This window comes from Gymnodraco acuticeps, unplaced genomic scaffold, assembly GCF_902827175.1.
Source record: "Gymnodraco acuticeps unplaced genomic scaffold, fGymAcu1.1, whole genome shotgun sequence".
Taxonomy (NCBI): Eukaryota; Metazoa; Chordata; class Actinopteri; order Perciformes; family Bathydraconidae; genus Gymnodraco; species Gymnodraco acuticeps.
In genome coordinates this window covers 2,338,357-2,362,255 of record NW_022990583.1, presented here as the reverse complement: position 1 = coordinate 2,362,255, position 23,899 = coordinate 2,338,357, and the positions used below count along the sequence as shown (strand labels likewise).

The following is a 23,899-nucleotide window of genomic DNA, read 5'->3' as shown; positions in this document are numbered from 1 at the left end:
GGCCACAAGAGGCTTTATGGTTTCACACTGCTCAATATCCCAGGGAAAATAAAAGAGGTCAGAATGGAAGACTTCTATTTGTGTATCTATCAAAACAACTGGTTGAGTGACTTTGCAGTGCACAGATAAGCCATCAAATCTGAACAACCGTAACATTCCACTTATATGAATCAGAAGGAAGTCAAGGCTCTTCTTCTTGTCTTGCAGGTATCAACACACCCACTGACAGGAAAGGTAGATGAGGGCTATCAGCTGCATCTCATTCAGAGGCACGCTGACCTCATGAAGAAGTTGAACAAGGTCGGGTATAAAACAGAACTTCACCCTTCCTTCACTGAATTTATTGTCAACCACTATGGGATCCTGAAGGAGAGGCCGGGTGAAAGCAGTGACCAGGCAACTGACTACAATAATCCCAATTTTCTGATGAAACTGATAATGACCAAAGCACCAAGAGAGCTTAAGAGGGACCTGCTGGTTCTGCTCACCTGCCTCTGCACTATGGCTGACAGGGATGGAAAGGCACTCCTTCTCTGGTAGACTTCACTTTCCAAAGAAGGGTACAGCTTACCATCCAAAAATTAAACTCTTATAAATAATAAGACACAATATGTTGTATGGCTATGATGTTGTGCACACACAAAACACTGACATTCTAGATCGTGAAGAAAAAGTCTATTAAACATTGATGCCTGCTAAAGGGTGTATTGAATGTCACGGTGCTAACCTGATAATCAAATGTAATTGTCATTATGTTTATGGATAATGTGAGCTGCAATGGAGAGGCCTGAAACCAAGCTATTCTGCATTTGGAAATATAATGTTTAGTTGACAACTGATGAGTCGAGGGTTGGACACATATCTGTTTAGGGGACAAACCATAATGACATTCATTCCTTTTCTTCGACTACAGCATCTAATTGTTTTAGAAAGTGAAATAATCATTAATTCTGCAGTTACATATTGCTATACATTCTGATATACTGCACATTTTTAAATCTCAGAGTAAAGCCCTTCAATTGCTTACTTATTGTAAACATGTTTTGTACTTAAATTAATAATTATAAAATACCCTTGAAAATAGTTATATATGTTCCTCTTTTTAGAACTTAAATGCTCTTATTTTGTTTATAGGCCTATGCAGACCAAATCAAGTTGTATGCTCAAATGTTGTGTGCAGCTCTGGTGACTGTCCAGAAGTCATGGCATTTTTAGTTTGAAAGTTATGAATGAAAGAAATATTCATAGTTTGTAAGAGGGGTGGGAGAAGTACTCAGATATTGAGTAGGAAAACCAGAGTGTAAAAATACTCTGTTACAAGTAAAAGTCCTGCATTCAAAAGATTACTCAAGTAAAAGTACTGAAGTATGAGCATCAAAATATACTTAAAGTACCAAAAGTACTTATTATGCAAATTAATCAATTTCAGAATAATATATATCATACATTTTGATTATAATTACTGATGTATTGATGTTGTTATCACAGCTGGTAAAGGTGTAGCTAACTTGAATGACTTTGTATACCACAGGGTAGCTTGTCAATTTACTCCAGTTGTAACTCAAGTCCTATTTAAGTGTTAATTATATTTCATGTTATTAATCCAAATGTGTAAAGTAACTAAAGGTACTAAATAAATTGAGTAAAAGTACATTATTTACTTCTGAACTGTAATGGAGTACACAGTTGCATAAAATGGCAATACTCAAGTAAAGTACAAGTATCTTCAAATTGTAATTAAGTACAGTAAAGAAAGATTCCCATGAAGTCTCCTCAAGTAAAGATCACGTGCCAGACCCGACACCATGTCTACGTCATCGGGGCGTGGCCTAATAAAGCCAAGCCAGTGTGATGATCCGGTGAGAGCAGAGGGGTTTATGTCAAAAAGAACCACTATAGTAACCGGCTGTCTTTTACTAATTATATTCATTTGAACATGTGAAAACATAATAAATACATGTAGTACAATTAATTAATTAGTAGGTGGTTTGCTGTTTGGGTTCATCAGACGGACTGTCACAGTTTTCGTGCCAAGGTAAGGTAAAACCATCTGGGCTGCCACGTTAGCCGAGTGCTTAAGCTAGCTGTGCAACAGGGCAGGTGACCGCTTTCATTTGTGATGACTTAAATGCACGTAGACTATTTAAACCATGTAGTAAGTCTGCGGTTACAATAGCCGTGTGATATCATGACCAACCAACGTAATGCGTTCATACGCATTTACATTGTAGATTTGAACGTGTTTCTGAATCGTTTATTAAGCGAAACTATTAGTTTAGCATTCTTGCACACAATGAATCCGAGTATGATTCCCGAGAGACCCAACTCCCTTACTTACATGTGAGACTGAAAGCTCACATCCCTTGCTGTTCCCTACACAATACAACAACATAACAAAGTGACAAGGGGCTTGACAAGGATCTTTGTGTGAGGCGATGTGAGAGTTCTAATTTCCTTGTTGTATTGTGTCGTTTTTTTGTCCAGTGTTAGTTCTAAGTCAGAGTTTTGCAATATAAGTTAAAGGGCATATCCACACTAAAACAGGGCGTACATTTTGTACATAATGGTCGTTTTTTCCACCGTAAATTGTATCAGATGTGAAAATATCATATTGTCATTTCTAAAATACATCAGATTAGACATGAATTAAATACTTTTCTAAATGAAAGTACAAGATAAGAAAAATGTTTTGTTGACACACCCATAATGATTCTGTACTTGTAGACAAGGGTGGGGTGCTTGTTCAGACAGGTTCATGTTGCAGTGGCAACATTGCAGATTATGACCGTGGTATTATAGGCTGTTTTCACCATGTTTTTCTCTTTGCCTCCTTAAAAGTGATTATGATTCACTGCATAAGCTTCCACTAAGCTGGTCTGGTCACCCCCCTGCACCTGACTGTATTGTTCTGATGTCAGTCCAGCTGGCATTTGTTGTCACATGTTTCCCCAACTGAATGTTTGGGCATGAAGTCAATGTTGAAATGAAAACCAGTTAGTCCTGATAACGCATAGTGGAGATGCAAGAGTTGTAAGAGCCATGCCATGACATTTTTATTTCTTTTTCTTGTCTTAGGAGCCAATGAGGGAGTCTTTGCACCAGAATGAGACTAGAACGGGAACGTGTTTAGAATAGTGAAGACCCCATGTTGCTTTTCCTGATTGTTGCTTAGAAAAGGCGCAGAGGCATGGCCCTGAAGGCTTCTCCATTTCCTAATGGGTTTGTTGCAGGCATCCATGCTGTGGGATGGGCACTCATCCTGCCTTGCTTCTGGTTTCTCGATCGTCTCATTGCTGTGTGCAAGTCTACCACCCTGGAACAAACTCAGCGACTGGAACAGGAATGCTACCTCAACCCCCTCAAGGTCTTCTTCGGCTTCATTATCTTTTTCATTCTTTTTTTCCTCGCAGCTCCATTCGCCTTATTGGGATTTATTCTCTGGGCACCTGTTCAGGCCTGTCGCAGGCCCTTTCGCTACCATAGAGAGCCCCCATCCTCACAAGAGAGGGAGACACACAGGGGATTCGAGCTGGTAGGAAAGGCATCATTTGGATTTGCCACAGCCAACCTCTGTCTGTTGCCTGACGGCCTTGCTCGTTTTAACAACCTGGGGCACACTCAGCGGAGGGCAGCTGCTATTGGTCAGCACATTGTGCACGGTGTGTGTCGGAACGATATTCGTATCTTCGTTGACTCTCCCAGCAGCTGTGGTACTCTCAGCCCCTCAAACAGCATACTCCCCGCATCTAACTCCTCTTCATACGGGGCTACTGAAAGACAAGCGCAGTACCCAGTAAATCATTCCAATTCAGATGAAGTACAGGTTTCAATCCCACAGTCCAATAGTCAAGTGGTCTGTGTACCCTCTGATGATACAAAAGAGCCCTTGGACAACTCACCGTCTCACCTTTCCAATTCCAATCAAAACTCCAACCAGCGGGGTCACCGCAGTGCTCCCCGAGCTTTGCTCTCCCAGGGTCTCGGCCAGAAGGGCGATGTACCATGGGAGGTGTCGACATTGTTCCCAGCCAATGTGGACATACTGTGCCTGGAAGAGGTGTTTGATAAGAGGGCGGCACAGAAACTCACTCAAGCACTCAGACCCGTGTTTGGACACATACTGTATGACGTTGGTGTGTATGCCTGCCAGCCACCATGCAGATGTTCCTCTTTCAAGTTCCTCAACAGCGGCCTGTTCCTAGCCAGCCGGTTCCCTGTGCTGGAGGCCCAGTACCACTGCTTCCCTAACAGCAGGGGGGAGGATGCACTGGCTGCCAAGGGCCTCCTTTCTGCTAAGGTATCTCTCTTAATAATACTATTAAAGCCACTATTAATTATTATAGTTTTCCTTCTTGTTTTATGGAATTTAAAGTCATTATTCATTGCTTTGTCAATATGAACACAGTGAATATAGAGCTTATGCTTGTTTTTGAAAATTGTAGGTGCTAATCGGGCAGAGTTCGAAACAGAAGAGAGTGGTTGGCTATTTTAACTGCACACATCTTCATGCACCAGAAGGCAAGTACATTTATCTGATTTGCTCTTCTCAGAATAATACAAAAATTGGCATTTGCCAAAAAAAGACAATAAGTTAAGAAGAGACCGTGATAACGGCTCTGTGTTTTCTTTCATTAGGTGAAGGAGAAATTCGCTGTGAGCAGTTGAACATGGTTACCAAGTGGATTGGCGATTTCCAAGCTGCCAACACATTCCCTGACGAGGATGTTGCTTTTGATGTGCTCTGTGGAGATCTGAATTTTGACAACTGCTCACCTGGTGCGACTTTGAATATTTTTGTATTTTGTTGTGTACTATATATGCTATATATGTTTAATGTTTTTTTTTTTTATAGATGACCACCTGGAACAGAATCACTGTCTGTTTGAGCAATACAGAGATCCATGCAGGGCAGGGCCTGGAAAAGAGAAGCCCTGGGTCATTGGTGCGTACCATTTCAAAACATTAGACTACAGTACACTACTACAAGACAAGACACATCATTGAATTGGTATTTAATTTGTTTGCATCTAAAGGCACTCTGCTGGAGCAGCCCACATTGTATGAAGATGACATTAACACCCCAGAAAAACTACAAAGGTAAAGTCAGTTCCACTTTTTGCACTGCACAGCACTTCTGATGGGACATGGACATAACTCCTTTCTCACTTTTTATTTGCTGAAGCTTCATTTTGTCTTCTCTGTTTGTGTGTAGAACCTTAGAGATGGAAGAGCTAAGAAAGCAGTACATCTCCCGTCCCGTTCCTGCAAAGGACCTCCCGTTGGTTTACCCTGAGTCCGACCAGCCGTGGATCGGACGTCGGATCGACTACATCCTATACCGCGAGAGCTCCGTTTCAAAGCACTGCCGAACAGTACGTGACCCTGTGTGTTTTCCACAATCTCTCCTACTCCTTCTTCTCTTTCTTCCTCCTATTTCTTCTGTTCTTGAAGGAACAAATATATTAGATGCTACATAAAATTCATTAAAAAATTACTTATGGCAAAACAATGTTCAGTCGGTACTTTATATAAAATCTTAAACTGCAAGTTAATAAAAGCATTAACAAAAACAAACTCTCTTTGTCTCCAACTAGGAAATTGAGGCGCTGACCTTTATAACCCAGCTGGCTGGCCTTACGGACCATATTCCTGTGGGCTTGAGACTGAGTGTAATTATGGACTCTGACTGTGCTGATTAATGATGACCCGGCGAGAAAACAGAGTCCAAGGGAACAAAAATGAACAAAAAAGGACATTGTTCTGATCTATACATGCATGACAATGTTTTGTTTACATACTTAATTTTCTGTTTTTAATGGGACAATGTACTGGGTATTTTAATTATACAGTATCTCAGGTGGAATTCATGTGGATTATCTGACATTAGAGAATGTTTACAATTTTATACAGAAAGCCCAATAAAGGGCAAAGGTATTGATTTTGTAAAACGATATATTTTTAATTCCTGCACTTTTCCTACAAAAATAAATGTAAAAATGTAATCTAATGCCTGTCTCTTAATTTCAATTTGCCATCCATTATGGATTATATAATTTGGCAGACCCATTTCATTTTCTGGGGTCCATACCATCTGTCATCGATAGGGGTGCTCTTCATTTATCTGAGGCCAGGGACCAACAAAGAAGCCGTACCAACCAATCAAAATCCAAGGTCACTTCCTGTTTTATCTTATTGCCTACGCGTGTGCTGTGATGTTGTTTAAGTTAAAATCATGAATATTCTCACTCGGTCTAGGAAACTAATCTCAGTATTTAAAAGTAGCGTTTTACTGGATCGCACCGGCGTTTTAAGAAGCGTCTGTTCGGTCGCCAAAGCTCGTAAAGACTTGTGTTTGCCTCCACTTTTCACAGCAAATGTACCCTCATGTCAGCACAGACATCACGTATCCACACTCAATTTAGACACAAAAAGATTATACTCAGAGATTTGTACTGAAAGCGATGAATCAACGAAAAGCACTGGCGTATTTCGAGAGGAATCACAGGAGATGGAGAGGGACAGCAGTGCACTGAATCAAAGTAAGTAACGGCAGGTGAAATCCTTAACGTGAGTGACAAGTAAACGCATCAATAGATAGGTAATTAACTGTTCATAATGTAGTTAAAGATAATGGAAAGCTAAACTCCCAAGGTTTTGTTTGTTCCAGATTGTTAAATTGGATGATGGTCAACCTTTCCTTGTTTTACAGTATGATGGCTTAATAAAAGTTGAGTTGAACAAATAATCACTGTTAGTCGATGTACAGAAATGAATGGACACATAATTGTCAATCGATCAATCATGAAGTAATTTGTAAAGAAATCTGTTTAATCACTTTATGATTTTATTTTAAAAGTGAGTATTTACTGCTTTTTCACAAGACAGATAAATAGATACAGATTGGAATTGATTGACAGATACATCTGGAATATAACATTACACAACTCCAATTTAATATCTTGTTGTTGGTTTATTTATACTCTCGGAAACAGTTTGGATAGCAAATGACTATGAATTATTTAATACTTTTGCAATACCATGCAAGACAACATAAATATATACTATCGCGTTCACTTACTCTTGAGCAAACTTTTTACCTTGTTTTAAGTATGACAATATTTTTCATCCTTGTTTTTTCTTCAGGATCTCCAGAGAAGTTTACCATTGATGTTCTGGTCTCTCTACTGCGTCAGGAAAATGCTGTGGACATCTGTGTGATTAAAGTACCAGAGCAGATCACATACTCAGAGTACTTTATTGTTGTCAGTGGTGTATCCCCGAGACACCTCCGTGCCATGGCCCTTTATGCCATCAAAGTGGTAACTAACATTTATATTCTTATAAATGTTTTTATCTGCAGTTTGTTATTGAAACCTAAACAATGCATGATTTTCCAACAGTACAAGTTTCTAAAGAAAGAGGGAGCACCGGATGTCAAGATGGAAGGAAAGGATGCAGAAGACTGGATGTGTATTGACTTTGGTATGTTAAACAAAGAGACCCTATTTTATAATATCTACTTTAGACAGTTAATATAAAATGGAGTGTCGATAGAGTTACTCTTGGTGTTCACCTTTCTGCCCCTGTCTCTGTCTCAGGGAACATGGTTGTCCACTTCATGCTACCGGAGAGCAGAGAAGTGTTTGAACTGGAGAAACTCTGGACTCTCCGCAAGTATGATGAGCAGCTGAAGAGCATGCCCACGGAGACCCTACCGGAAGACTTTATATATGATGGCAAAGTTACAAAGTGACAAATCATCTAAGTTGTGACTTTAAACCGACTTGACTACTTCTTTGTGACTTTAGATGCAGCCTCCTCTATCCCTGTAATAAGCAACTTTATTGTCACTTAAGTCATATTTGGTCAAAGAGACAACATGTTTTGTATTTGGAATTGATAAATGGATTGATCTCTCAAACAGATAAACTGTAGGGCTCACTGTCCCCACCACGTTGATTAATTGTATACACATTTGTTTAACAGCATTTGTAAATAAAGTAATTATGTTTAAATCATTTTTCAGTCTGCTCATAAAATATGTATGTTTTTAGATATTGTGATGGTTAACAATACATTATTTTAATACCATTCTAGATACTTTTCAATTAATGTACATTTTTACAGGTTTTTTCAATACAAAGTTGTGAATTTTACATATTAAAACAACTAAAAGTACTCATGGCAAAGAATGAACTATGAACATTCTTTTTTTGTTTGCTGTTAAAATGACGTTTTTGGAGATAAAGAACAAATATTCCAGAAAGTACCAGAACTTCATAGCCGTATTGAAGCACATTACTACAGTAATTGCATTGTCTCACTTTCCACCTTAAGGTCCTATTGACTGAGCAGCCTCTTGTTGGAGAAAGACTAGAAGCAATCCTACGTTTAGAACATGTTTTAGAACAAGGGTTTTTGGGTGGGGGTCAATAAAACGAGCAGTGTTATTTCAGCAAATGCTTTCAACAAATGGAAGTTCTAATGAGTCCCTCAGGTTAAAGAGGAGTCTTGGCCAAAGTGTTATTTGAGACGATGCTTTCAACGTGTTCAAAGAGATTAAGGATACAGGATACCAAGCATCGATCGAACTATAACATTGTTGGGTGAACATTTTAAGAATTCCATCACTGTGGTTTCTATAAATATTTTCAGGGTCTGTCATGATGTCACAAGTATTTCTAAGGAGAATCAGATCCAAACACACACACACACACCCTTAATTAACACTTCCTTGCAAATGACCGCTCCGTTTCAATTACTTGTTTTAAGTCATGCTGGATCAGAACATTAGCTAAATGTAAAAATGTAATGAAGCGAGATAACTACACAGAGCCTGACTGAACTAAGTGTTTGAATGTTTTAGTGACTTTCTGTCGTGTTGTTTGTACTTATATGGTCTGAAAGTGAAAAATGACTCAATGAAAACTTAACATTGAATCCTGCCATCATAGGATTTTAAACACATCAAAAACTAACCAAGAATGATTTGGACTTGAAGTTAAAATTGACTCAAAATTAAAATATTCAAAGTTTAACTAAAGACAGAATGTCAAATAACTATTGGTATTAGTAGCACGTGTGAGATTGTATAAAACGAATTAATGCAATCCTCTTAATGCAATTCATTTTGTGACATTTCCTCTCACAAACTATTAAACCATCTGCTTTCTGGTGGATTAACAAAATGGCTCAAAAGAAACAATTGAAACGAGTGGAAGAAAAAAAAGATTGGTTCTGTTAGACTCAAATGTTTCTTCATGTGCTAATGTTCTCATTAGCTGCAGTCCTTTTACCCGCTGTTGTGTAGCCATTAATGGCCATGCTGTTAATATATTCTATGATAGAGGAGATTGAGGGAGAGTAGTCAGCATTTGAAAACAGCAGTAGCACAGTGTCTTGCATTGTAGATGTATTGCTGTATGACGAACATTGGGAGGCACAAAACATTTATTTAGCTGGCACTTGTTTGCACTTAATACATTTCATATATACAGTACAACCACATACTACAGACAAAATTACACAAAAGTATACATACTGTACTGTATATGGCTATAAATAAATAAATAATTGACCAACCAAGACTCCAACTTCAATTCCCTGCTTAAAAACATTTTTGTGGAATAAAACCAGTATGTGGATATCTATGTTCCTTTATATGAATCTATGTCCTTCAGGTGAGTTGGCACCGTGCCTGGTGCTCTCTCAGGGAAGGAGTAATACCAGAGATCACATTAACGTATCAGAGATGGCACTTAAAAGGCTCTGTGTGCATTATGCACCTGTTCCTTCTTTTACAGCAGGTGGCTGTTTAAGCTGATGCGACTAAGTATTTAATTCTAGCATTAATTATTGCCATTTATCCATACAGCACAAACCCCATCGTTCTTAGAACATGTATTACCACTAGTGGTATTGCATATTGTAATGTTTCTACTCTTTGATCTCGTCATGTGAAAGAACTCACGGTTACAGAGGAACAGGATGAATTATATTTTCCACAACATATCCAATGAATTACATTTTTGATCTCCCAAAATGTTAGGACGTTTATATTAACAAATTTGTACTGACTATCAACAGGGTAGATTGTGAGTGATATTTTGCTTTGTTCTGTCTATTCAAATACAAACCCTTGATGCTTAAAAAAATAGGTTTTTTTCCCTTCAAAGACTGTGCTGTGGCTCAGCGGAGTTCTCCAATGACTGTCAGGAAATGAAGGCACCATTCTACTGTCAAATTCCCCAAGAGTGCCCTTCAAAAAAGATAGTTGCTATTAAAGTAATCTTACCATTTAGGGGCTGAGAGCTTTTTGTGCTCTATCAATTTGAAGTTGGAAATCTTTTGGTTTGAGTGATTGACTAACCTATTTTGTATGATTTGGTGAAATTTGTAGCTATTCTTGCTGGTTTAGTTTAGGTAGTGTCTTAATACAACCGTGTTCCAATCTTTTCATATTTAACGTGGACTTAAAATGCTAACGTTTAAGTAGAGTTAAGAAGGACTACATTTTCCTTTTCTACCTTTCAGAATATGTATGCATAATTAAATTAATGAATGTCTTTGTTTCCTGTTGCAGACCCCACCTTTGCGTTCCTCCGAAACATCATATTTCCCAACATGTTTAAACTTTATGTAAAAAGCAGCTGACCGGCATCAGCCATTTAAAGTTACACATCATCGGTTTTATTGAGAGCTGTAATGATGGCTGTGAACCTTAAGTGGACCCTCTGAATGTTCTGCTTTTATCACTACTTTGCCAAGATATATACTTTGTCATTGAAATTTTCTTTGGAAGAGAAGTGAAATTTGCATAAATCAAGCTTATTCTTTTTCTTCCCCCGTAACATGTAAAGCCTTTCTGTTGTATTTAATTTAGAAACAAGAATGGTTGATGAATGAAGAATGGGTAGTGATGTTGTCAAACCCACTTTTTTGTGGTGATTCATTAAATCCTCAAAGGACAAGTTACATTTTTAATTAAGTAAATGTCCATATATAGGAAAACATATATACCTTGGAGTAAATCATTTAGATATTGATCATTGAGCCCATAGAGCTTGGTTTACAATCTTGTATTATAATGATATATCATTCCTGTAGTGTTGGTAGGGTTCCTTATTGCTTCACTATGTTGCTATCCTTTGTGCATTGATGCTAAATTAATAGTTCACTTTTCAATGGTAGCTAACTCATTAAAGCCCCGTTGGGGTCAAGCTATCGCATGGTCTTTATTCTCATATGCACTTTCACAGCGGTCAATGGTTCGGGAGTATATATCACGTTAATGTGAAACAGCCGACCGTCATCAGCAACACATCAAAGGTTTTATGAAGATGCGTCATGCTGGCTGTGACTCTTAAAAGGACACTCTAAATTAATATAGTTTGGTCTCTGCTTTTATCACTACTTTGCAAATGATTATACTTTGTTTTCACATTTCTTTTTGGAAGAAAATGGAATTTGCAAGGGTACACCTTTATACCCTTCAAACATTCAAGGCCACCCTATTTTATGTAAAGTCAAGAATGAATAGGGATAAAACAAACTACATTTTACATGTATTTTAATTAGTTGTGTGTGCCTTTGAAAATGAATGAATAACTCAACTCATTGTTTGCTGCAGAGTTGATCATGTTGAAAAACATACATTAGTATCCTAAAGGCAGACATATTGCCTTCTGCAAGATTATTATAAATGCAGTTAATTTTAATATATTGATAACAAAACGTAACACCTTCCAAGTAAAATATTAAATATTTCAATTAATGTAATGCTGTGAACACTTACATGTTTTGATTACAATGTTGTTACAGACCATCTACATTTGTTTCACTGCTTTGGCAATCAGTAATTACTAAACTAATGAAGCAGTAGATATCTCTCAGGAGTACCCTAAAAGTGAATCAGATGACACCCCCTCCCCATTCGACACACTGTATAAAACACAGGCAATGTTGGAAATCTGCCAGAGGAGCCTTGACCAGCAAGAAAACCGACTACAGCAGAATTTCCAAGAGTTGCACGACAATGTAAGCATTTTTTGTTTCCTACCTTTTCCTTTTAAAGCACATTTTGTAAATTGAATGTCAGTAGTTAATGTTGGATCTGGTCGTTTTTATGGTGTATAGCTGCTATAAAAGCTACACCATCTTCTTATTTTGGCCATTTTTACATTGTTGAATCATTCTTTTTTTGTTCTTAAATAATTTATATTATTTTATCAGTCCAATATGTGGCTTCTGATTTGTGAAATTGCTGAATGACACTTTGTTTTTTATGTATTTTGACTGTGATCCAGGTTTTGCTCCAGCACTGTGATGTCGCTGGCTCTCTGCCTGCTGGCTTGTGTTCACTCTGGCATCAACGCGTATCCAGCCAAGCCTGTCAGCCCCCGAGAAGGCGCCCCACTTGATGAGATCGCCAAATATTATTCTGCACTAAGACACTACATCAATCTCATTACGAGACAGAGGTTAGTTATTCCGTTTCTATAACATACTGTTGCAATAATACATTTTAAAAGAACATGTAATTAAATATTAATGTGTTACTTGATTTTTTTTGTGCATAGGTATGGGAAACGTGACACCCCAGATACTGTATTTTCAGATGCGTTGGTGAGGGGGAGCTCAGAGAGTTTTCCAGGATCTAACTATGGCAGGTAAATCACTCAATTTCTTTTTACAAATAATCTGTTGTGTCTTTATCAGTTTTATCCAAAATACTGTAGGCTATTGCCTGATACAATATGAGTTTATATAACTACAAACCTGCAATGTAGTGAAGTTCCATACACCAGCAATGTAATAATAATAATAATAATAATACATGGGATTGTTATAGCGCTTTTCCTAATGCTCAAAGACGCTTAAGTAATTAATGTGCATTCATAATTATTTTGAAGCTAAAGCTGATATGTTTCTGGTAACACTTTGTTAAGGAATTGTTTTGGTTTGTATTTAGTGGTGGTATTAGATTTCATTTATTTGTATTTTACCTTTGTATTACACGGTCTTCCTCTCGTATGTGAATATGGACAGTAATACATCTAACATGGGTTTTAAAGTCTGTCAGAAAACAAAGATTTGATTTCACTTCCTCGTGTTGTAGGTATGATGGGCTGCCACTGTGGTGATGCTGCTGGAGCTGTCATGTCCAGGCGGATTTTACGACAAAGCTGCTCCATCCACATGAAATCAACTTGTACTGCATGGAATAAAAATTGTGTTGCGTAACTTGTTTGGTCTGTAATGTTGATTAACACTCAGTAGTACTACCTTGCATTTCTTGTATCTCTAGTGTCAGCAACGTATTTCTTGTGTCATTTTCTGATGGAGTAACAGTGCTGTCTACTGGCGAACATGCATCTTAACATTTTCAAGCTCGGCATGTAGCTCATAACTCATGACTGTTGCTAATGTTATATTTTTAGGGAAAGTAAAATACAAATTAACTGTTAATTTCACACACCACGTGTTGCATTTGTTTAACTGGTTTCTTTCAAGCCAGATGAGATGTGGCTCCACCTTGCCTGAAAATAGATTAACAGTTTAATCCAATCAAGTGACCTGGATACATCACGCAGCACAACTCTGGTTAACTCGGTCCAAGAGACTGGCGTTCTGTAACTATATGAAAGCTCTGGGTTTTCAAAGAAGCTTCAGTGCAGCAGAATTACCAGATTTGGTGAATTGGATATCTCTTGGTGCTGCATGCTGATGGGTGGTAGACATTCTGTTATTTGAAGCCAGATGTAGGGATGGTACCACAAGGGCTATGGTAGAAATATACAATACAGTATACGTTCCTCATGGGGTAAGTGTTTCGTAAAAGTTTAATTCTTAAATATGTTGTTGGCTATGCAATTGTAGGCACTGATATGATGCATGAAGTGTTGCCAGTGAGAACATTTTTAAATGCTTATACTAACAATATAGTAAAAGCTCTCTATATTATCATTTTGGTACATATTCTACTCACAAATAGATATTTAAAGTTTAAAATAGCTAGCCTAAATTTGTATTTATGGTTAACAAACAACTGAGGTGTCAACTCACAATATTGCAGAGAGTAAAGGCTCAAATCAAAGCTCACATTTTGTTAGGGGTCGTTCCATGTGATAGGGAGAACAATATTGAATAAAGTTACACCTTTTGTCAACTACTGTTATTTATACATAAGGTTTAGAGTAAATGTATGGGTGGGTTGAGCAGGATTTCAATGTACCAGATAACGGCATAGGATAGGATGTCATTAGCACATCACTGTCTGTGTGGACGGGGAACTGAGGGAAGGAGCGCAGGCTGGAAATGCACTAACGATTTACTATTGCGCAAGTGGTGTGCGAATTAAGAAACTGTAGAAGGGAAGCATGAAAGCGTGACTGGATGGTAATGGATAAATGAGGTAATGTATCATTCATTCATTTCAACAGACAATTGAGTAACGTTGAGGGGTCTCACCATGGGACCCTGTAGTGTCCCGGTTCTCACGACCAGCTAACGTTAGCTAGCTATTCTGAGCCACATGATATTAGCTAACGTAACTATCTAATGACTGGTTAACCATAACGCTAGAATCACTTCACATTGAAACATTTAACAGACAGTGTAGCAGTGGTAATTTTGCTCGTTTATGGTAGCATTATGTCAGTCTGAAAGTAACTTAACGTGCAACATGGAAAGGCTATTCAGTGTTTGCTAGCAACAATTAGCATTGCTAACTTGCATTCAGATGAGCTACAAACTAGTGATGGCTAGCCTCAACTTGGTACGGGACGGGCACTAGTGGAGGCACCACGTAGCTGCAGTTCAGCATGGTGAAAATAACATCGCAATGTTGTTCGTTAACGCTAACATCGGTGTTTACCAGCGCTAATTAGCTACACATGGCTTGTTGTCGTTTTAGGCTAAGTTACCTCACATTGAAAGTGGTAAACGTTACACGTGCCCAGTGCGCATGTAGCTTGACAGCAAATCACTGCAGCGAACACGCTTCTTGGAGGCTGCCTTTTTTGGTGTAAGTCCACTTTAAGTTACTACAGTCTTATTACATGACAGGAAAACAAACTTATATACCATTTATTAACTTATCTGCTACCTTGCGTACAGAGCCTTCACGTCACTACACCCGGCTGCTCCTCCTGTGCGGTTTAACTGTCTACTCTCTATATCAACTCTACTGGCTCTCATTTATGAACATTGTGATGAAAATGCAATATACTTTTCGGGGCGTCTAAGATCTCAGTTTTTAGAAATGTAAACACCCCAGTCTTTCTAATTTAGCTGTGTTGTAGTACTCCTTCCATTTCACCTATTTGTATGTAATGTGTTAACCTGCAGTTTGCCTTCCTACCCAGTAACACAGAGAGACTAGCACATAGACAAATCTTACATTGAAGTTAAAGCCCCACTGGTGTTGGTTTTTTTAAGCTGATTGACATTGATATTTTGAACTTTTTATTTAGTTTATTAATTTATTCAAAAATAGTTAAAATACAGCTACAAGACATAATGACGATATGCGTAAAGGAACACCCTAATAAGCTAATAGAGGCTTGATAATAGGGATCACTACACTAAGCAAGCAGAAAGTATTGAAGATACAGCTCTGTTAACACATTATCTAGATAAAAAAAGATATAATAATTGTATGTAAAAACATTAACAACATACAAAACACCTAACTAAAAACAACCAAATACTGTTAAGGTAGGGAGGACTTTACTTACCACAATGAGCAGCATTTGTCATTAAGGGTTTTTAGGTTTTCTTGGACAACTCGATGATACAAGAATAATATTTGTATGTTTATGATTTTCCTACTTTCCCTTTAGTCCAGAGGTACCAGATGAGTGTTTTGTAAGAAACCTGTGTCTGAGTGCTGCACTGATGATTTGAATATAGTTTATAGGTGAGTTTGTGCCCTTCTTGTCTTTTTTTGCTCTGGATTATCATTTGAGTTTTTGCTGTTTTTGTTGACATTTTGTACACTGTTACAATCATGATGTTAATACAGTTTACTGTTGAGAGGTAATGGGGCCTATGCTCAAAAAGTCCATTCTTCTGTTTGTCCACCTACACACTTAGGCATTGGTAGTGCTGTTTTTGCCTCACTCTGTTTGGAGATCGTGTTTGAACAGATTCCCCGGGGGCCTCCCTGTGTGTGTGGCTGGCACAACCTTTAGCCAGAAGGACTAGAGACTCATCCTTTGTCATTCAATGGACCTCTTTTTCATTCCCTCAATTCACAAGAGCTGTCTGTGCTAACAAGTGCATGAAACAGGAAGACAAACACATGTTTTCTGTGTTATTGTGCCTCTCGTGCATTCATACTATCTACTTATGTTCTAACAGCTCGATGTTAGTAATTTCAGCTTCATTTATTTCATGACATGGTTTGTAAAGTATGATGATCTGAGCACACAGTATACTGACCTGAGTGCGCTTTCTTTTTAGCCCTCCAGTTGTTCTGGGTTCTGTCAGCAGGCAGTTGAGAGTTTCACCGTCCTGAGCAGAGGATTATTAATCATGACTGTGGCCAATGCACAGTCTGCCAAAGGTAAGAAGTCAAAGACAAAGTCCTAACTAATTGTTTGCATGGGAACTGTTGTATCCAAGATTTGACATTTTATTCAAATTTGCCCAGAGATAGTTGTGTGTTCTCTGAACTTTTACATGTGTCCCTCTGTGTTTCACAATAACCACAACTCCATTTTTTTTACAGAAAGTACTCGCAAAACAGTGACTGCACAGACATGCTTTTTTTCCCCCTTCGTATTCTCCTAAAGTAAAACAACACATTGCATGACTGTTTCTATTATAATGAAATAATAATTTCCGGGAAGTAAAGAAGGCAATTTTTCATTTCATCGAAGCATTATATTTGAAAAACTGTCTGTATTCGTCAGCAACGTGGGCTTCAGTTTTTTGCTGCGTACTGTCAGAGTTTACAATGCAGTTATGTTAGTAGAACAATTCCTTTGTGACTGCGTGCTTGTTTCTGCTGCAATGGAAATAAGGGATCTTCTCTCTGAATTGGCGCATTCATGACTGTCTACTTATTGTTCTGGCTCTTATTATAGCCGCATTGTTTTGTTTTACATTTGCATTTTTACTGGCTATGAGTTTTGTTTGTCTCTAACATTTCTGCCCGCATTCTTAAAGCTCATAAGCTCGGAAGTAGTAAAGCGTGCAGTTGAGATTCTGTCAGCTCAATCTTTGAAGTTTCTTTTTCTTCTCTTAGCAATGCAGCAGGTACTGGACAACCTGAAAGACCTGCCTTCGGGCTCAGGAGCCAAAGATATTGACCTCATTTTCCTCAGAGGCATCATGGAGAGCCCAATTGTCCGCTCCCTGGCAAAGGTAGAACATTTACACACACACACACACACACACACACACACACACACACACACACACACACACACACACACACACACACACACACACACACACACACACACACACACACACACACTCTGTTTTAATCTCATTAGCTGGTCACAAAGCTCTAGATATGAGAGCAGCAAATGTATCTGTTAGCCACAGGAAATGAAGGTTAAATATAGATCCATATAGTATCATACTATACTATGACTTTGTTATGACATTTTCTATGACAGAATACAGATTTATTTTAATGACATACTGTGCTTTTGAGAAAATACTATACTATGACTTTCTAATCACAAACTATACTTGACTTTAGCTTAAGTTGACATAGAAATGTTCCTTTTTTAACAGGAGTTAAATCAATGATTCCACATAGCTAAAAGAGTTTGACAGCATGAAGAACAATTTGCTTGCATAACAGAAATAAATCTCCAATGCAGATTGAGGTCACATGGTCCATCTACCAAATCTATTAATAGATTCCCTTCTATATGAAACCTGTCACTAAGGCAAGCTCTTGTCCTCATTTCTCAGAAATGGAGCACTGCTTTCTTTGGTTACCTAAGGTTGTAGGTTACCTGCTACATTGGGTGTATGGAGTGTCTGACCTCTTCAATCTGACATACAGTGTGTGTACACTAGTCAGCAACACTGGGGGTTGAGCGTCATTGTATTCACTGCTCCATGCTCTCAGCAGACAGCCGGATAAACTGGTCATTGTTTTGTTGTTGTGTTTGTGTTTATAGGCTCATGAGCGTCTTGAAGAAGTTAAGCTAAGAGCTGTGCGGGATGATAATGTCCAGCTGGTCACAGAGATCTTGGATTCCCTTCAGAACATGCCTGAAAAAGATGCTGCAGCTGCTGAGCTTCTGAAAATCCTGCAGGAGCCAAACTTTAAGGTATCTAAAACCTCATTCTTCTTGTACACAATTGGTGCCTGTGGTTAAATGGGAGATTTGTAGATTGAATGGTCTAGCTTGTCTGGGAATGGATGTCAGAGCTTGTTGCCCCAACCATTGGTTAATATTCTTAAGTGGTGGCAGCTCTGCTCCCATGTCGTCCTTTATATTCTCAACCACTTACAAGCTGCGACATGGGAGGATGGGGGTGTATTTCCTTGGGCCAATAGCAGGCTGAGTTATGAGGGTAAAGACCGGGGAAAAGAGTGTCACCTACTGTTTCAGTAAATATTCACTGATGCAGTTTGTAGTCTCTGACCCATGCTAACTCTAGGTTGTGGCTGCTAGGGTAAGAACAAGGTTGATTATCTTCTCTCAATATCAATTATGTATCTGTCAATGCAGTCATACAACGGTTGTCTTAACAAGGAAAGTGCACAGCAAAGTGATTTACCTCTTCACTGTTTCATGGTAATAAATCAAATGCATGTTGCATTGGCAGTCATTTTTTGTAGCAGTTATTGCTGCGTTTGGCGGTGGGCACAGAAAGTAACCATACGTATTTAATTCGGTGATTGTGAATAAGGTTTTCCTCTTAATTCTGTCTGTAATGTTTTTCCCCTGTTCTACTTTTTTCTGCCACAGTCTTTGATAGAGGCTCATGACAAAGTTGCTGCAAAGTGTTATGAAATGCCCACCGCTGCGGTGAACAGCAATGCGTTGATGACGAGTTCACTCATGCCAGCTGATGCTGTCAGGATGATTGGCATTCAGAAGAAAGCTGGGGAACCACTGGTGAGTAAGCCAGGCATTTACATCAACCACAGCTCTGCAGAGGAGCTATGTGTTGTATCTCTTCTATTGACCATCTGTTAGAACAGGGTGACTCGGTTTTATAAAGTAACTCGACATGAGCTGCTTCTTTCACAGTGACCGGACAGACCATGCTATGAAACGGACCTCCAGCATGATTTATGATGTGCGGATGTTTGATGACTCTCTTTCAGGGGGTGACGTTCCGCGTGGAGCGGGGAGAGATGGTGATCGCACGGATCCTGCACGGCAGCTCGATTGACAGGCAGGGCATGCTGCACACTGGGGACATTATCCGCGAGGTGAACGGTCACGAGGTCGGTCGGGACCCCCATCAACTCCAGGAGCTGTTAGGGGTCTGCAGTGGGAGCATCACTCTCAAGGTCCTGCCTAGCTACAGAGACACACCGGCCCCCCCACAGGTGGGTGAAGAAAAGGAGGCTTTTTTCCATCCAGGGTTTTACCTGTGGGAACTAAGAATCCTGGGAAATCTGAATTGAATGCCAGGTGTTTCGATTCAGGAGTTCTTTTAGAGAAATCCTGAGATCAGTGTGGTACAGGATGCGTAAGTCAGGTGTGCCAGGCTATCAGGGGTCGTACTGTACCTTTTCAGGGATTGGAGGAGAGCTGCCTGACCTGGGTGATCTCAAAATGCCAGGCTTCTGAAAATTGAGCCCAGTAAGGGTCTATTAATAACACTCTTCACACTATCTGGGACACACACCACTCCATTCACTGGAGCCCCACACCCCCGTTCTTACAGTAACAGGCACACACAGCAGCTGACACCGAGGAGCAGCATGTAGGGTTATGTCAGACACTGACCTTTGTGCCGGGAGGATCCAATGATCTAATCCCACTGTTTGTGCACGTTGGTTTTCAGTTATGCTAAGTGTTTTCACTTGTAATTGGCCCTGTAGTACAAATTCACTTCAGTAATAGACACGATGAATCTGTCAACGAGTTCACTTTGCTCGTGCCATTGAGCATGGTTAAAACATTCCAACTCCTCAGACTGGTCACTTTTGTTCATCCCCCTTATTCAGCCTTTCCGACTTTAAGCATTCATAGAAGAAGTAACAAAGTAGAAATGGACAACAGGTGAGAACATCTATTGAAAATAAAACCTGACACAGAGTCTTAAAAAAAAAAGTTTAAACATGTGCGGAGAACAGCTTTGTGTAAACACACATAAGGCAGTTAGGTAAAGAGAACTTGAAAGCTTGCAATATAACTGCCGAATCCAACATGAGGATTATAAAGGGGGGAGAAAAGGAAGTGGACATGCCCTCGTGATTGTTATGATAACATTAGTTTAAATAAAGAGCTGCCAGACTGTTAATAATGGAGTTACTTAGGTGTAAAAATACACTTTTTTTAAATCTACATTGTCCAGCCCCATGTGACAATATATTTAAAAAGTGATAGAAGGTATTGCTCGATCCTGTTGTGAATGCTCTCTTTACGATGTAATAGTCTGATATCTTGTTCACAGATTTATCTGAAGCCCCACTTCAACTATAATCCGGCCACAGACAACTTGATCCCCTGTAAAGAGGCAGGCCTTGCATTTTCCAAGGGAGACATCCTTCAGGTCGTCAACAAGGAGGACTCCAACTGGTGGCAGGTGAGTGGACACGTTTCGCTCTGCACTGAAGGACAGTGCTGCTTTGACGAAAGCTGGACAGCTAGTTAGAAATGTGATTGAATATCTAAAAGAAAAACCCTAGTTGCTTATTGAATGAATGCGGCATTATCTGAAATGATATCTGTGACATCCCTTTGTCTTTTGTCTATGTTCACGATATATGTAACCGTGTTTAGAATACACATAGGAATTGACTGTGGCTAAAGATATGAAGGCATTGTTTTTCTTTACTTTGTGAAATGTTCAAACTATCTTTAAACTACTTTTTATTCCCACATAGGCATGCAAAGTGGTTGGTGGTGCCACTGGTCTCATCCCTAGTCAGTTCTTAGAGGAGAAGAGAAAAGCTTTCGTAAGAAGAGACCTGGACACTTCTGGTACAGGTCAGTTTATGTTCACACATGCTAACTCATTCACACCTTGCTCTCTGCTGCGCTTTCTTGTTAAGTTATGAAAGTCAGGAGACTCTGGCACCTCCAAGTGGCGATCTGATGCTTTTTAACATTTCTCCTAGGGATGCTCTGTGGAACTGCAAAGAAAAAGAAGAAGAAAATGATGTACCTCACGTCGAAGAATGCAGGTGTGCACTGCTATATTAAATTTTCATACATATAAGAGATTGTGTGAGAAGTTTAAACTGTTTTAACTGTAAGCGCACATTACTGTATTCATCCAGCCTGTGAATTTCCTTGAACAGAATTTGACCGTTATGAGCTGCAGATCTACGAGGAAGTGGCCAAGATGCCGCCGTTTCAGAGGAAAACGCTTGTTCTGATCGGAGCCCAGGGAGTGGGGAGGCGCAGCCTGAAAAACAGACTTATTGTCCTGAACCCTCTGCGATATGGAACCACTGTACCCTGTGAGTGTGAGACGGACAGCTGAGGTGATTGAATATCTGCAGCAACATTTTCCTAACAGGGTACATGAAACACCTCTCGTCACCTATTTATCTGCAGTCACATCACGGTGTCCGAGGGAAGAGGAGATGGACGGCCAGAACTACTGCTTTGTGATGCGGGAACAGATGGAGAAGGACATCAAAGAGAGTCGTTACCTGGAGCATGGCGAGTACGATGCCAACCTTTATGGCACCAAGATCGACTCTATCCATGAAGTGGTGAATGCAGGCCGTACCTGCATCCTGGACGTCAACCCTCAGGTGAGTCAAAGGCACAAACCTTCAACGCGTAGTTTTCTTCTCCCCTAAATCTTTGGTTGTGACATCATATCTTCTGCCCAGGCTTTGAAAGTGTTGAAGACTGCTGAGTTCATGCCGTTTGTGGTGTTTATCGCTGCTCCAGAACTGGACACACTAAGAGCTATGCACAAAGCTGTGATAGATGCTGGACTTACAACCAAACTACTCACGGTACGTCTTCAGAGAATTTAAGATTCTTAAATAGTTAAAAGATTTTCGAGGTTCTAACTTATGAAATGGTTGTTGCTTCCACCATCCTAATGGGCAGTATCTCTCTCCATAACAGGAGAACGATTTGAAGAAGACTGTGGACGAGAGTGCCAGGATCCGTCGTGCGTACAGCCACTACTTTGACCTGACTATTGTCAATGACAATCTGGACAAGGCCTTTGACCAACTGCAGGAGGTGGTAGAGCGATTATTCATAGAGCCGCAGTGGGTTCCAGTCAGCTGGGTCTACTGATGTTCTTCAGCCTATTGGACACACACGGCTGTACCAGCTGCCAGGCTAGGAAGGAAAGGGCGACACCCGATTGGACGGAGGATTCAACACTGTACTGCACACACAGAGAAAGAGTTGGACATCAGACCTTTGTGTATATGGGTCTCGCTCAAAGCTGCATCAGTCACCTTGATCTGAATTTTCAGATTCCTTTCTTACACGCTATGCAACGCAGAACACACAGGAAGTGTACTTATTTATTGGCAAAAACTTTTAAAGAATCCTTTCTATTCATGTGGATTGTAAGAAAGTATTGGCCCTTGTGTCAGGATGTTTTTAGAAGCAAATGCAATTTTCTGTCATGTCCTGTTTTAATTTTACATCTGTCTGTAAGATAAATATTTATTCCGCAAAAATGAGGAGAGCTAACAATACCTCAGTGTTTCAGTTTACAGTGCACATGTCTCCAGTACTTCATCTCATTCATGTCGATAGTGGCATATTTGTGAGACCTTTTTCCTCCTCAAGGCTACATCTATGCTCTGCAGTCTCAGCAGTTACTAATACATGGAAATGTCATGCCAGTCACTGTTTGATGTTGTACAGAAGGAAAGGTAATTATGTAGTGTAACCAATTATTTCCCTTATACTAGCACAACAGATTACATTAATTATGTTGTTTGATTGTCAGACATCTAGATCACGTAAATATTTCTGACTGTTAAACCGGTGCTGTCTTTGTTTGAAAGAAACACTTTCCACAGGACTCTTGAACAGGGTGCTGCAACTCAGAGAACCATCCCTGTTGATGTGATATTACTAAAACTTAACCGTTTTAAATAAAGTTCCTATTTACTTAAAAAAGGTATATTTTACAAGAATTCATAAGATGTATTTTCAAATGTCAAATAAATAACTGGTGTTTTTCTTACGATCTGCTTTGGGTTTTTGTTTTTGCTCATTGACAAATGTATTGTGTTCAGCATGTGTTGGTATGTGGTACAGGAAAAAAGAAAAACACAAAAATCAAGATGAGTTTTTACAATTTTCTGTTTTGAATGTTGGCACAATAAAGATAAACATGCAAAAATACAAAAAGTAAGTATAAATCTTTCTAAATTGTAAAAACCTTAAACAATGCTTCACAATTAAAAAGGAACGTTTAAACCAAGTGAAAAGATGTTACATTTAATTTCAAACCTTTATTTATCCAGGTGTATCCCATTGAGATCATTGATCTCTTTTTCAAGGGAGACCTGCTCAAGTAGGTTCCACATGAAACATAAAAAACATAAACAGAACAACAAAAGGACATCATACAGCATCATTACAGGGATTTACAATTTACATAACTATCCACATGAACAGGTACCAACAGCTTCCGATTGAGTAGCATCCAACCGAGCTTTAAAAACATTTAGTGGAACCAGATTGCTCAGTTTCCATTTCAATTGCAGACCAAGACAGAGGAGCTGCGCATCTAAATGCCATCTTCCCTA

The 23,899-nt window shown here is 39.2% G+C and overlaps 4 protein-coding genes across 5 annotated transcripts; all 4 read left to right on the top strand.

Moving 5' to 3' along the window:
- Positions 1-1,831: 1,831 nt before the first annotated feature.
- smpd5 (sphingomyelin phosphodiesterase 5) lies at positions 1,832-6,007 on the top strand. The gene is made up of 8 exons (XM_034228227.1): positions 1,832-2,035; positions 3,076-4,297; positions 4,443-4,518; positions 4,636-4,776; positions 4,853-4,942; positions 5,034-5,097; positions 5,213-5,372; positions 5,595-6,007. The coding sequence occupies exons 2-8, from the start codon at positions 3,188-3,190 to the stop codon at positions 5,697-5,699; spliced, it is 1,746 nt and encodes a 581-aa protein (XP_034084118.1). The 5' UTR covers positions 1,832-2,035; positions 3,076-3,187; the 3' UTR covers positions 5,700-6,007.
- Positions 6,008-6,166: 159 nt separating this feature from the next.
- Positions 6,167-8,018, top strand: malsu1 (mitochondrial assembly of ribosomal large subunit 1). The gene is made up of 4 exons (XM_034228228.1): positions 6,167-6,539; positions 7,144-7,319; positions 7,401-7,482; positions 7,599-8,018. The coding sequence occupies exons 1-4, from the start codon at positions 6,233-6,235 to the stop codon at positions 7,751-7,753; spliced, it is 720 nt and encodes a 239-aa protein (XP_034084119.1). The 5' UTR covers positions 6,167-6,232; the 3' UTR covers positions 7,754-8,018.
- A 3,970-nt stretch (positions 8,019-11,988) lies between these two features.
- LOC117554025 (peptide YY-like) lies at positions 11,989-13,215 on the top strand. Its single transcript, XM_034228229.1, has 4 exons — positions 11,989-12,036; positions 12,306-12,479; positions 12,579-12,668; positions 13,118-13,215. Coding segments are annotated over exons 1-4 (291 nt in total). The 5' UTR covers positions 11,989-12,034; the 3' UTR covers positions 13,143-13,215.
- A 1,044-nt stretch (positions 13,216-14,259) lies between these two features.
- mpp6a (membrane protein, palmitoylated 6a (MAGUK p55 subfamily member 6)) lies at positions 14,260-23,331 on the top strand. 2 transcript variants are annotated; one of them, XM_034228337.1, is made up of 14 exons: positions 14,260-14,413; positions 15,843-15,919; positions 16,465-16,567; positions 17,252-17,370; positions 18,147-18,299; positions 18,945-19,094; positions 19,307-19,534; positions 20,608-20,739; positions 21,041-21,143; positions 21,275-21,340; positions 21,458-21,619; positions 21,717-21,919; positions 22,001-22,129; positions 22,245-23,331. In XM_034228337.1, the coding sequence occupies exons 3-14, from the start codon at positions 16,537-16,539 to the stop codon at positions 22,419-22,421; spliced, it is 1,653 nt and encodes a 550-aa protein (XP_034084228.1). In that variant the 5' UTR covers positions 14,260-14,413; positions 15,843-15,919; positions 16,465-16,536; the 3' UTR covers positions 22,422-23,331. The 2 variants fall into 2 exon arrangements, with proteins under 2 accessions (XP_034084228.1, XP_034084229.1); XM_034228338.1 differs by lacking the exon at positions 15,843-15,919 and having other exon boundaries at positions 14,270-14,413.
- Positions 23,332-23,899: the final 568 nt, after the last annotated feature.

Bases quoted from the DNA above. Each gene is read 5' to 3' on its own strand.
- malsu1 (XM_034228228.1), top strand. From the start codon at position 6,233: ATGAATATTCTCACTCGGTCTAGGAAACTAATCTCAGTATTTAAAAGT. The intron at 7,320-7,400 runs GTAACTAACATT...ATTTTCCAACAG, and splicing joins CCCTTTATGCCATCAAAGTG to TACAAGTTTCTAAAGAAAGA. The intron at 7,483-7,598 runs GTATGTTAAACA...TCTCTGTCTCAG, and splicing joins CTGGATGTGTATTGACTTTG to GGAACATGGTTGTCCACTTC.
- LOC117554025 (XM_034228229.1), top strand. The intron at 12,480-12,578 runs GTTAGTTATTCC...TTTTGTGCATAG, and splicing joins AATCTCATTACGAGACAGAG to GTATGGGAAACGTGACACCC. The intron at 12,669-13,117 runs GTAAATCACTCA...CTCGTGTTGTAG, and splicing joins CCAGGATCTAACTATGGCAG to GTATGATGGGCTGCCACTGT.
- smpd5 (XM_034228227.1), top strand. From the start codon at position 3,188: ATGGCCCTGAAGGCTTCTCCATTTCCTAATGGGTTTGTTGCAGGCATC. The intron at 4,298-4,442 runs GTATCTCTCTTA...TGAAAATTGTAG, and splicing joins AGGGCCTCCTTTCTGCTAAG to GTGCTAATCGGGCAGAGTTC. The intron at 5,098-5,212 runs GTAAAGTCAGTT...GTTTGTGTGTAG, and splicing joins ACCCCAGAAAAACTACAAAG to AACCTTAGAGATGGAAGAGC.
- mpp6a (XM_034228337.1), top strand. From the start codon at position 16,537: ATGACTGTGGCCAATGCACAGTCTGCCAAAG. The intron at 19,095-19,306 runs GTGAGTAAGCCA...ACTCTCTTTCAG, and splicing joins AGAAAGCTGGGGAACCACTG to GGGGTGACGTTCCGCGTGGA. The intron at 21,920-22,000 runs GTGAGTCAAAGG...TCTTCTGCCCAG, and splicing joins TCCTGGACGTCAACCCTCAG to GCTTTGAAAGTGTTGAAGAC.